This window comes from Zootoca vivipara, chromosome 2 (genome assembly GCF_963506605.1).
Source record: "Zootoca vivipara chromosome 2, rZooViv1.1, whole genome shotgun sequence".
Lineage (NCBI taxonomy): Eukaryota > Metazoa > Chordata > Lepidosauria > Squamata > Lacertidae > Zootoca > Zootoca vivipara.
Genome location: NC_083277.1, coordinates 90,450,686 through 90,464,403, shown reverse-complemented (window position 1 = coordinate 90,464,403; position 13,718 = coordinate 90,450,686). Strand labels below are relative to the sequence as shown.

General features: G+C 43.0%; 1 protein-coding gene across 2 annotated transcripts in view; it reads right to left on the bottom strand.

Annotated features, from left to right (window-relative positions):
* Window positions 1-5,479: 5,479 nt before the first annotated feature.
* Window positions 5,480-13,718, bottom strand: part of CYGB (cytoglobin) — a 52,759-nt gene continuing 44,520 nt past the window's right edge. For both annotated transcript variants that reach the window (XM_035104552.2, XM_035104553.2), the window contains exon 4: window positions 5,480-8,120. In XM_035104552.2, the coding sequence (XP_034960443.2) occupies window positions 8,069-8,120 (52 nt within the window). In that variant the 3' untranslated portion in view covers window positions 5,480-8,068. The remainder of the gene's footprint in view (window positions 8,121-13,718) is intronic.

Genomic DNA, 13,718 nt, shown 5'->3' with positions numbered 1-13,718 from the left:
TCTGATCAGCAAGTCCCTAGACTCTGTGGTTTAACCCACAGTGCCACCTGGGTCCCTTAGCTATTAAGACTTCAGGCATCATTGACACCAGCTCCTCAGAGAAAGGTCTGGAGAGGGAATTGAAGACAGATAATCTTTCTCATTCCACATCATCATCTCACATCTATTTGTTTTTCCATAATTCCTGTTTTTGCTTGTTTTTATATGCTTTTCTACTACTGCTTTTCTGGTGTTCTGCTATACTTTTGTTTCAGTGATATTGTTTATTATGTTGTGTGTTGCTTAAAGTTTTTCTTATTTAAAAATCAAGCTGTTCATAAATGCTTTTAAATAAAACAAAGAGATAAGGTGTGCAGAATCTGCCACCCTCCTGATGTTATGGGACTTCAACTCCCATCATGCTTCACCATTGGCCATGCTGGTTGGGGTTGATGGGAGATGGAGTCCAACAATATCTGGCAGGACACAGATTTTGCCATGTTGTTGTTGTTGTTGTTTAGTCGTTTAGTCATGTCCGACTCTTCGTGACCCCATGGACCAGAGCACACCAGGCACTCCTGTCTTCCACTGCCTCCCGCAGTTTGGTCAGACTCATGTTGGTGGCTTCGAGAACACTGTCCAACCATCTCATCCTCTGTCATCCCCTTCTCCTTGTGCCCTCAATCTTTCCCAACATCAGGGTCTTTTCCAGGGAGTCTTCCCTTCTCATGAGGTGGCCGAAGTATTGGAGCCTCAGCTTCACAATCTGTCCTTCCAGTGAGCATTCAGGGCTGATTTCCTTCAGAATGGACAGGTTTGATCTTCTTGCACTCCTCCAGCACCATATTTCAAAAGCATCAATTCTTCGGCAATCAGCCTTCTTTATGGTCCAGCTCTCCCTTCCATACATCACTACTGGGAAAACCATAGCTTTAACTATACGGACCTTTGTCGGCAAGGTAATGTCTCTGCTTTTTAAGATGCTGTCTAGGTTTGCCATTGCTTTTCTCCCAAGAAGCAGGCGTCTTTAAATTTTGTGACTGCTGTCACCATCTGCAGTAATCATGGAACCCACCCGTTTTAAATTATCAGTGTGTTCAGGACAGCCGAAAGGAGGTACTTTTCTCACAGAACCCACCATTAAATGACAGAGTACACTGGCAAGATCTAGTGGTGGCCATGAGCTTAGGTGGATTTTAAAAACCCCGAAACGATTAGGAAAAACTAATAGAGGATAGGTCTATCCACAGCTTGCAAGTCTTGAGTGCCAAGAGGTACTTCCATAAATTAGAGCAAATATATGGAGTGCCAAGCAAAGGTCAGGGCTGTTGCTTTCATGCTTTGTTTTTGAGTTTCCCAGAGGCATGAAACCAGCCATGCTGGACTAGATACAGACCCTTCCTCTGCTTCAGGAGGAGGGGTGTGTGTGCATTGCTACCTTCTTAAGGGGATTGGCATATAGGTTCAAGACTTAAAAAGTGGCTGTCATCCAAGCGGATCCTTCTGTTGTCAAGTTTCCTGCTCCTCCCCTCCCTCTCCTCCTCAGCATCCTTGCCCTTCTGACAGTCAATTATCCCTGGCTGTCTCTTTGGAAACAAACAATGCAAAGGTGAAAGGAAAGAGGGGTAGCAGCCTAATCTAGCTGGAGCAGCTGAAGGACTAAATAATTACCTTCTGTCACTTGGCAGCTGCTTAAGCAATGATGGGGTGGGATTGCCAAAGTGGGTTGGGGGGGCTGCCTTTTTAGGCTGCTGCATTGTGGATGTGGCTTAATATTGCACACAGAACAGTAAGGAAAGATTTTAACCCTTTATTCTACACATCCACCCAGCTTTGACTACTAGGCAGCCTGGTCAGCTGTTTGCCACTCATGGCTTTGTTTCTATTTTACTTTATTTTGGAAAAATAGATAAAAAATGGCTGAATGGGGAAAAAAATATCAATTGTGCACAAAACAATGAAAAAATATTTGTCAATAATTCACAGATAAAATCATTAAAATTTTAAAGGAAATGTGAAATTATGTATCTGGATGGGCTTGTTTAATTTTAAAAAAACTTTTTAGCAGGTGTCTAAAGCAGTATAATGGGTGGCCTACCTAATGTCACTAGTCAGGGAGTTCCAAAGCATAAATGCTACCATACTGAAAGGTCAACACCTTATGGATGTGGGCTGAACATTACATGGCACTTGGCATGCTTACAATATGTAGTATTGCACTCCATAGCAGTGACCAGAGGAGAAATGCCCATTGGGACGAGCAACGTTATGGTGCATCTGTAGCAGCACAACCAGACACTTTCATCTGCCCCAGCTGCAACAAAACATGTCTCTTCCGTTTCAGTCTCTACAGCCACAGCAGGCACTGTAACTCTCCCAACAGTCTGACTGCCCTTGATGGTGCAATCTTCCATTGTCTCTTGAGACAGACGGAAGCCAACAATAATTGGCATGTATGGAGTAAACTGGTCCAAAGCTGGCTAACAGCTGGTAAAGAGTTCTTCTAGAAAGTTAAATATTATGACAAGGCTAGATGGGACCTGTGGCCAGGTTTCATCTTGCTCTCTGGGTGCCCCCTCCCCAACCACCAGCTATTCTGCAGGGAGAGGGAGAGGCTTTGGCATTGTGCAATCGCGCTCCTTTCTCTGCAAGAAGATTCATTGCAAAGAATATATTGCAATGAAATTGATCTTGAACTAAATGGGGTTTTGCCCCACACTCTGCCCTGTGACTGGTTATGAAGAGAGACTGTTATGGGGCCAAACTGTGAAGAAGGGTTTTTGCATAGCTAAAGAGATGGCCAGGTATGTGTGATGAGTTGCTACAGAAACAGAATAGTTGGCAGTTGTTCTGCAAAGGGAACTAGCCTCTCCTTCTCCCCTTCCCTGGCTGGTGGGGATGTCATCAAGGTGTGAAAGAGTGTATTGAAACCAGGTCGGAGACCTGACTTGTTCTCCGCAAGGAAAAGCTATGGTATTGAAAGCACCCTCAGCTGATCTGAGAACAGGATCTGTTGGGAGTGTTGATGCAGTGAGCCTCCCATCTCATGCTGTGTGTGTGTGTGTGTGTGTGTGTGTGTGTGTGTGTGTGTACACGTTTCCGAGCACAGTTCAAAGTGTTGGTGCTGACTTTTAAAGCCCTAAATTGCCTCGGTGCAGTATACCTGAAGGAGCGTCTCCTCCCCCATCATTCTGCCTGAACACTGAGGTCCAGTACCGAGGGCCTTCTGGCGGTTCCCGTTGTAAGATGCATAAACTCTGCTGCTTCTCTTCTGTTTATGGCTGCAGAGGTATGGGTCCCCACACTCTCCCCACAAGCATCTGTCAAGTCCAAGACAGAACGTCCATTATTGGGACCTTTGGACAAGCCTAATGTCAAGGATTACCAACGACTTAATTACATGGTGCGCATTGTGTGTGAATTATATATATTCTCCATTCTTCTTCCAAGGAGCTCAACACATGGTCTCCCACCCAGACATTGCTCAGGGTCACCCCCTTTAACTTCAGCAGCCCCCTTGCCTTCAGACCATAATGCGGATCATGACCAGCCGCATAAATTTATTGTGCAGTAGCCTAAATAAAACATTTCCTTCTCACTCCTTGTGCCCTGGCTGCCCTTGTGCTTTTTCTCAAAGTGCCACATCAGTGGCAGGGACTTCCATGTTTTCTGAGCCCGCGTGTTTTACACCTGTGAAAATCTGAACACTTTCCCCCAGATAGGACACATATTGTGATTGCTTTGTGGCAAGGAAGAAGTCACAGCATCTTTTGAATGTTTTGAGACATTTGTGGCAAAAGGTGCTGTTCTCCAACTGCACCGTTTTTTAAAACCTTCCTTTTCTTTTCCTCCTCTTCAACTCCTGCACAGGAGTGCTCATCTAGTGATATTCAACAACAATACCAAAGAAAAGCGATAAAAGGGAAAGTGATGCTAACTGCAACAAGCAACTTCTGGCTAGTTAATCAAACATTTTCTTGGCTGAGCAACTGTTGGTTGCACTGGCTCGTCTGACTTTCCAATCATTTGTCTGTAACAGGATACTGCTCTCGAAGACTGAACAATTTGGTATGAATGGACACAGTTGTATATTTCAGGTTTGAATGCCAGTTCATATTTCTCACCTGCCATTTTCATAGCAGGAATATCTATCTATATATCTCACACACTATATCTCTATCTCTATCTCATTTATATTTATATGAAATAGCTGCCTTGAATTGTTTAAATATTGAAAGGAAAGTCAGTTTGGAACCCGCTCTGCAGAGATGATGCAAACCACCCAGCCTTTCAATTTCTTCAGCGAATGCCCTGGCATCCAGATCACTCTGGGGCATTGTGGGAATCTAAAAATGGCAGGCATCTCTTAAGTCACCCACTACCAGACAGACAGGACTGGGGAGGATAGACAGGTGGAAGGTTCAAATTTGCAGGAGGGATCAGCACGGATGGGCCAGCGGAGCACAGAGGTCTCAGAATAGAATTTGACCAGGCTTCATATACACCATACATTTAAAGCACTCTCCCACCAAAGAATCTTGGGAACTGTAGTATGTTAAGGTTGCTGGGAACTGTAGATCTGTGAGGTGCAAACTACAGTTCTCAGGACTTATTTTGGAGGGGTGTGGTTTAAATGTACTTCAAGGTACACAGCCTGGGATGGAAGTTTATGATGTAGCACCCCATCTGAAGTGTGAATGCCTGCTCAGACATTATCTATAGAGTACCGTGTTTCTTCTAAAATAAGACGTGCCTCTAAAATAAGCCATGGCACGATCTTTTAAAGGCAAAAAAAAAATAAGACATCCCCCAAAAATAAGACGTGTTGGGGGGTACCGGTACCTACCCGACCCTGACGTTCGCGGGACCCTCCTGGGCAGGAAATAGCCGCCTCAACCCTGCTGTGAGGCCGTAGCAGGAGACCCGGGAACTCCCCTGCGGAAGAATCGGGCACGCGCGCAAAAAACAAGTAAGCGGCGGCTGATCCTTCTGGCCCCGATGCCGTCCGACGCCACAAAGGAGCCTCAAATGAAAGGGGGAGCGTGAGCGCTCCAACGCAGCCGTGTCCCGTGCCCAAGAGTCCATCTCATTCCATTGTCTTTAAGGACAATTCATGGAAGCCTTAAGTTGGTGTGTTTTTCTTAAGCAGCAACAGAGAATCTGTAGTCGTCCAGAAGATGTTGGACTTAACTCCCATCAGCCCCCAGCCAGCAATGGCCAATGGCCAGAACTGCAGTCCAGAAATGTTTGGAGCACCACAGTTTCCCCATCTCCACTCTTAAGGATCAGAGCATTTGAAAATAATAATGTGCAAGCCTTGGTGTAGAATTAACAGTCACAATGAGTTAGCTGCTCACTCTTGGGTTCAGCCCATTCCTTGGGTTACCTTACCTTACTCTATGATGTTGCACTATATAGGCAGACTCAACAAGCACAGAATGGTGACACTTATAACAAGGAACACATGTATAAAGATTAAATAAAACCACAAGACAGCGTATTGGCAGCATACATTGTCATACAAATAATGCAGAGGAAAATTACAACAGGGATCCATTGGTACGTTGGAGAGTAAACAAGAGGATCTAGTACGATAAGGAGGAAAACATTCACAAATCACTTTTCATAGCACCAAAAGCCTATTTTATAAAATACACAGTTAAATCATAGGTATTAATATTTATTATTTTATACAGTGCCATTTGGGGGGTGGGGTGGGGGTGAATGGCAGTTTTAACAGACAATTCAAATGATAAAACAGCTTCCTGCCCCCCCCCCGCCCCCGAGGGACCCTACTGTTTAGAACAGGCTTGGAAGAGATGGAGTTGACTGGGCGAGAGTCAGCAAAGAGCTACATCCAATTGTTCCCTTACCTTCTGCTTACATACCAGTAAGTGAATACCTAGGCTGCCCTTCCACTGCTCTTAATTTTCTACCTCCGGTTTACAACGGGCAAGATGATGTCCATACATAAGAGTTCTTTTGCTTTTTGCTTTTCATCCTTGCTTGGCTGTTTCTTTCTCATGTTCTAATAAAATCTCTCTCATCAAAAGTACATAGATAGATATGGATATATTAGACAGAGAGACAACCGCTTTCTGTTTATGGAAAATATAACAGTCAGGCTTTTTCTCATTGCCATTAAAGAGAAAGAGGGAGAGAGAGAAAGAGAGAGAAGCCAAGAGATGTTATGTACTGAAATTCACGGGGTTGGAAAATTACATTCTGAAGTATATTGCTTAAAAGGCTAACCAGTTACTGTGTATGTCTCTCTTCCAAAAATACTATCTTTTTCTGCTTTGGAAATTAACTTTAAAGTACATTTAGATTGTGGCATAGGATCATACTTTAATTCTGGATCAGCTTCAAATCTCAACTGCAAAGGTAATAGCTTTTGAATAAGGCTATTTTTAAGGAAGTGGCCTGCTAATGCACTTTTGTCTTTATCTGATCATGTTGCTGTTGCTTAATATGTAAATATTAATAAAGTGGCTTGCTGGTAGGATTGCCAGCTTTTTTTTCTTTTTTCTTTTAACAACACCTGGTCTTGTGTCTTTAAAGAACAGATTGATTTGGCAAACATGATCAGGGGACAATGTTCATCTCCATGCCATGAAGAAACATGTCACCTGCTGATTTTTGCAGATCGACTTTCTACCGAAGGCACAGGAGCAATCAAGCCAGGTGCTATCCCCCTCCCATGGGTCAGATGTCAACCTTGATGGAATTCAGACATTGCACCATTCAAAATCTGATCAGCATGAATTAAAAGGAAAAGAATGAAATGTTGATTCTGGCGCCGAGCCAATCCTGGTGCTAACTCTGGAGCAGTTATCCTGTGCACAAAGTTCAGGAATAAATCCCATTCACTTCCATGGGACTTATTCAGCTATAACTGCCCATAGGGTCAAGGCCTTAATATGTGACTATGACTGTAATTCTATGCATATTTGATCCATACATGTGATTAAACTCTATAGAACTCAGAGGGCCTGAAGTCTGAGCTAAAAAGTATAGAATTGGCCAAAAATAATGATATATTCTCTCTCTCTCTCTCTCTCTCTCTCTCTCTCTCTCTCTCTCTCACACACACACACACACACATACACACACACAAACACACACGCCATGAGTGAATGTCTTAGGCCTCGTGAGATGTCTAGAAATGCATTTATCGACATATTCTTTTCATATATCTCATTTGGTTTTTGGTTACACTCGCTTTACGTATTCAAGCTTTGGCTAAATCTCGTCGGAAGGACTCTCCTGTAATCTCATGACTCCTGGAGTTGGATCTGTGAGGGGGAGGAAACACTATATAATACAAGACTCACGACAAAACAGTGAGCGTTGGAAACACTGTTGATATAATTCCAGAGAAACTCCAGCCTAGAGGAGTTAACAGCAGAGATAAGCAGGAATGATAGACAAGACTAGAATTTGACCCATAGTTAAGATTTTGCAGAATCTAGGCTATGTAATGCTGTGATCAAATGCATCTCCTAAGGAAGTGGCTCTGAATGGATCATGCGGATACAATTCTGGACCTAGGTCCTGCAAGCACTTATGCACACGTCATCTAGTGTTCTGAACAAAACAAGGACACGGTTACTCATGAGTGGTGCGTGAGCACAAAAGTGCTTGCAAATGCTAGAGCTTTAAATTCTCACCTTAAGTACAAAAGATGGAAATGGACAGATTCAGTGCCATTTGATGGAATGTCCTCTGCAAGGCAGACAACAATTGTAAATCTCCAGAGCTATAAACGTGTATGAGCTTTTAACAGTCTTGATCTATTTAATATTTATTTTTTCCCCCTGGGGAAATTAAAGATATTCCCTCCCCCCCGTCACAGTGTACATGATTTAAATTTGCCTGTCTATACTTCGGGGAGAGTGCTTATGCACAACCGGCCTTCTATAGCTTTGCTGGCCTTTGCTATAGAAATCATAAAGCACTTCCACTCACTAATATGTACACGGGATGTAATTAAAGGAGACAGATGTAGTTCTCTTGGGTGCTATCATGTTCCGGTGCCAGTTTTTTCCTCGTGGAGACAGAGCATTTCAGGTCTGCGGGAGGGGCTCTGTCACTTTGCTGCTGCTCCTGCCGCTGCTGCCACCGCCGTCACCTGGGGGCTCCTGAGGGAAAAAGCAACAGAGACAACTCGCTAGCGTGATTCAATTTTTTAGGTTTCCTTTTGGTCAGGGAAGGTGATCAAATGCAATGTCCCTTCAAGCTAAGGTGCGTAAAATAATTTCAACACCTCAACGCTCCATTAACACTTATAAATACAGTGGTACCTCGGTTTAAGTACACAATTGGTTCTGGAAGTCTGTACTTAAACTGAAGCGTACTTAACCTGAAGCGAACTTTCCCATTGAAAGTAATGGAAAGTGGATTAATCCGTTCCAGACGGGTCCGCAGAGTACTTAAACTGAAAGCACCCAAACCGAAGCGTACTTAAACCGAGGCATGACTGTAAATGTTAATACCAAATCTCTCTCTCTCTCTCTCTCTCTCTGTGTGTGTGTGTGTGTGTGTGTGTGTATCTATATCCATACTCAACGCCAATAATCAATATAGGGCTGACAATATACTCTTACCATACGAAGAATCTATTATTGTCATCATTATCCATGTTATATCCATTTTTCATAAATTCAATCAACAGCGGCCATTAACTTCTAACATTTCCCCTCTTTTTCTCTTCCATCACATAGTCGAACCAACTCTGTGAGTTGATGCATTTCTGCCACTTTCTAAACTTGAACCAGCCAGTAGTTTTATTCTTCCAGTTTGGGGCTGCTAACATATGGGCAGGTTTTCAGTTCCATACCAATTCCTTAAGTTTAATTTGGCCATGTAAATAAACCCCAGGAAATTGCGAAAGGGTCCCAAGATGTAACACAACGTCATTATACATTATCATATATTAGGGCTGCCATATGTCCGGGTGGAATTTTCAAAAGTGTTGGTTTTTGGGTAAATTGCTGCAAACTTTGGCAAAAAAGCTTAACAACTTTTGTGTCCGGATTTTCACTTTTTGAAATATGGCAACCCTATCATATATCACAGTGTGATTGATCTAGTTACTTTTCCCCAGCATTCCATTATTGTCTAATGTCTTTTTTCCTCATAGGGAAGGAGGGGTAAGGATGGCCTGTGAATTAAGATCTGCTTTAGAGATCATCTTTTGGGCAGCCCTGCCATCTAAGGCTGACTATGGTCCATGACTGAGGAGGACATCTCAGTTGTGGCACCACACTTGTGGCAAAGGGTTGCCTGACAGGAAAACCTATTCTTTCATCCATCCCCACCCCCCCACCCCCCAGCCAGGCTTTAAAACTTAAATATAATTTAAAGTTACATTTCTTTTTGTTGGGTCTTTTTAAATGCTGCCTTAATTTAGTTAATATTATGTTTTTCATGGCTTTCACATAAGAATGTAAAAAATCCCTGCTGAATTGGATCAAAGATCCACATAGCAGTCTCTTCTGTGGTAAACTTTTCGTTGAAGGCTGGTATAAAACACTCTTAAAGCAAACAACATACTTCCCAATATTTCTCTGATGAAAATAGGAATAATAATAATAATGATAATAATAATAATAATAATAATAATAATAATACCCCACAAATCTGACTAGGTTGCCCCAGCCTTCAGATGTCTTCTAAAGGTTGTTGTTGTTTAGTCGTTTAGTTGTGTCCGACTCTTCGTGATCCCCCTAAAGGTTATATAGTTACTTATCTCCTTGGTCAGGGGTTGCATAACTCCATACCCTCCAACATTTCTCCCATGAAAATAGTGGAACACCCTCCCCTTCAGATGTCAAAGCGGGACATTCTGAGATCGAATCAGAAACCGGGACTTCTGTAAATCCGGGATTGTCCCTGGAAAATAGGGACGCTTAGAGGGTCTGAAACAAGGGTCTGCTACTGTTTTCGAAGAGAAACTCCCAAACTGCGAACTCAATCCATTAACAGCGCAGTCCTACACACCTCTACTCAGAAGCAAGAACCAATATATCTGTGGTGTTTTTTCTCCCAGATAAGTGGATAAAAGTTTGCAACGGTTTTCAGTGACCTTCTCTAGATTTAGCACAGCTCATGTCCTATTTTACTCCTTCATAGTGAAATGCAGAATGTTACAAGTTGGCCGATTTGTAGCACGGGAAGGAATGGCTTTAATCAACACATTATATATCTACAAATCACGAGGGCAAGTTTATTATTAATTCAAGCAAGAATATTTCCTTTTGGAAGGAAACTGGTGTGTGTGTGTTTGTGTGGTGAGGAGGAGGATTAAGGAACTCGCTGAGTCAATTAAAACTACAGGTTGATTGTTTTATTATATTTGGAGACTCTGGGATCCCTTGGGGGCTGTTGGCAAGAGATTTGCACAAGGGGAGAAATGGAATTTTCCATGCTCCATCTCTCCATGAAATGAGAAGATTGATGCTGTGTAATTTCTGGTCATTAACCCACTTTCTCTGTTCAGGAGGACAGAACAGGAAGTGCGTAACTGCCCACACGCCACAAAAAAATTCATCTTCTTAGTGACTCTTAAAAAAAAAAAGTAACAAGAAATTATGCTGAAAGCTGTCCCTGGATATCCCCCCCCCCAAAAAAAATTCAAATATAGGCTTGCTTCCTGGTCTATACCCTTTGATTACCTCCCCCCCTTTCTATTTAATTCATTTGCTGTCAAACATTGGGGAATTAATCTTAGTCCAAGGTGACAGTTTATATTAAGTGCTTCTCAGATATTCGATATTGCTCTGAGCAGACGAAGAAGAGACAGACGAGGCCAGTTCACATTCCTGCCCTGGTATCACTGCAGAAAACCTTTCTTTCTTTCATTCGTTCATTCTTTCATTCATTTCTTTAAGAGGATGTCGGGGTGGAAAACCCATTGACGTAAGTTATTGGAGCTCTGCTTTAATTGAGGAAGCCCAACCTATTTACGCTGGCTATGGGTCTGGTCTATGCAAAGTTGCTTAACAGGCATTTTTTTTTACACCCCACCTTTTTCTCTAAGCAGCTTACGCTGGCATACATGGTTCTCGCCCTCCTCATTCAATCCCCGCAACAACCCTGTGAGGTAGGTCAGACTGAGAGGGTACGCTTGGCCCCAGGTCACCCAGTGAGCTTCATGGCCGAGTGGAGATTCGAACCCTGATCTCCCAGGCTCTGGTCTGACATGCCAACCACAATCCACATTGGCTCTCTATGGTTAGGTTTTTTAAACTGCAGGTCCAACACACGGTGTATTTATCATATGACTGAAATGCAGTGAGGGCAGAATTTCCACGGATGCCAATCAACAATTGACTGTAGGATGATCATGCTCATCCACTCATCTAAAACTTATGTCCTGCATAAATTAGCAACGAAGAGGGCGAAACTATACAGTTACAGCTGCTCTCCCTTGCAAAGTTTCTTGGGGAAAGGCAATTTGCAAGGTAAATCTAAATCTGCTGAAGGTGGGGGGAGCAGCTGAGGAGTTTTTCAGGAGGAAGCAGGCTGGCATTTCCCGAGAGGAAGGCTTCGCACATGCATTTGTGTGTAACACATAAAAAGGTAAAGGTAACAGTTAAGTCCAGTCGTGGATGACTCTGGGGTTGCGGCGCTCATCTCACTTTGCTGGCCGAGGGAGCCAACGTTTGTCCGCAGACAGCTTCCGGGTCATATGGCCAGCATGACAAAGCTGCTTCTGGCGAACCAGAGCAGCACACGGAAACACCGTTTACCTTCCCACCAGAGCGGTACCTATTTATCTACTTGCACTGGCGTGTTTTTGAACTGCTAGGTGGACAGGAGCTGGGACTGAGCAATGGGAGCTCACCCCGTCATGGGGATTCGAACTTCCGACCTTCCGATCGGGAAGCCTAGTAGTTTGCCCTTAATTCCTCTCGACCATTCTTTTGTGTCCGCCACCGTACAGTTCTTGGCAAATGTTCTGCAATCCAAACAAAGAACGCAAATTGGTATATTTATGCAATGCCATTTGCATGCTTTGTTTAATTTGCAGAATTTGGGTTTGCAGGTCAAACAGAAACAACTATTTTTAGTTTAGAATTCTAAGTACAAGCCTGAGGGCACTTGAATGTGACATTCTCTTGCATGCTGCAATCCCTCTATTATATGCAACCCATCCTGACTTTCACTTTTTAGTTTTGTTCTTACTTGTATCTTCAGAGCAAAGCAAAATGGCTTCAGGATGACAGCAGAAAGCTGATCCCCCAAACCACCCATAACTGATGTGCCTATACTTGAGTCCTGGTGGAGTATTGATTTTAACATCATTAGCAGACCCTCCAAGTGTCCCTATTTCTCAGGGACGGTTCCAGATTTACAGAAGCCGTCCTGGTTTCTGATTTGACCCCAGATTGTCCTGCTTTTCCTTAGAATATCCCTGTTTTCCTTGGAGAATTGTTGGAGGGTATGGTAGGCTGTCCCTATTTTCATCAGAGAAATGTTGGTGGGTATTGGGGTTATGCCCAAGCCAAGGAGATAAGTAACTATACCACCTTTATAATAGACTTCTGAAGGCAGCCCTATACAGGGGAGTTTTGAAAATATGTTTTATTATATTTTTATATATGTTGGAAGCCACCCAGAGTGTCTGGGGCAACCTAGTCAGATGGGAGGGGTATAAATAATAAAATTGTTGTTGTTGAACAGGACACCCCTATTTTCATCAGAGAAATGTTGGAGGGTATGCAATAGGTTAACTATTTATTCTCCCCTTTAATCGGGGTTCTCAGCTTATGCTGTACTGCACTTGACTGAGGAAAGATGATTAACAACACAACTATCTTAGGGCCCCACCATATTTCTTTTTCATTCATGGTGATTTGCCTATGATTTACCCATGACGGCATAGGGACACATTTATATGCCATCCCATAACCCAAGCAATCTCTTGGGGATGCCCTAGCTTGGGACCTCCTGCATACAGCTATCCATTGGATTAGATCAGGCATCCCCAAACTTCGGCCCTCCAGATTTTTTGGACTACAATTCCCATCATCCCTGACCACTGGTCCTGTTAGCTAGGGATCATGGGAGTTGTAGGCCAAAACATCTGGAGAGCCGCAGTTTGGGGATGCCTGGATTACATGGTCTACAAATCCCCCTAGTCCCGATAAACAGTGTAAATGCAAACTGGGTTTGTTTTATTAAACGAATTGGTGGTATTTAAATAAATAAATAAATAAATAAATAAATAAATAAATAAATAAATAAATCTTAAAGTGTTGTAGGAGTTATGAATATCAGGCACTGGTCCAAGTTCCAAAATGCCGTGCCTAATAATTAGATAATTCTGTGAACCGCATGTGGTTCCAACCGAGATTGACGACTTGGATGACCATACTTGCACTTGTCTCATGACAGGGTAGTGCAGCAAAAGAAGAAGAAAAAAGGAGATTGCCTGCATATATATGGGCTTCTATAGGTTTGGTTTGGTTTTTAAAGCAAAGAGCCCATCAGAAATGGCAGGCTGCCCCTGGACAGCAAATCAGTAACTGTACTGCAAACCAACACGACTATATAAAAGTGCTTTGGAGAGAGTGGGTGGAATGGAATGAACTACAACCTACGCAAAAACTAAAGCAGAAGAGCTCAGTAAGGAATACATCGCCCTGATCTTTTATTCCCTGCCGCTTAAGGAGGCCCACTTTACGCCCTCTCTATTTATTGATCACTAATCAATCATCAGCTCAGCTTTCGGA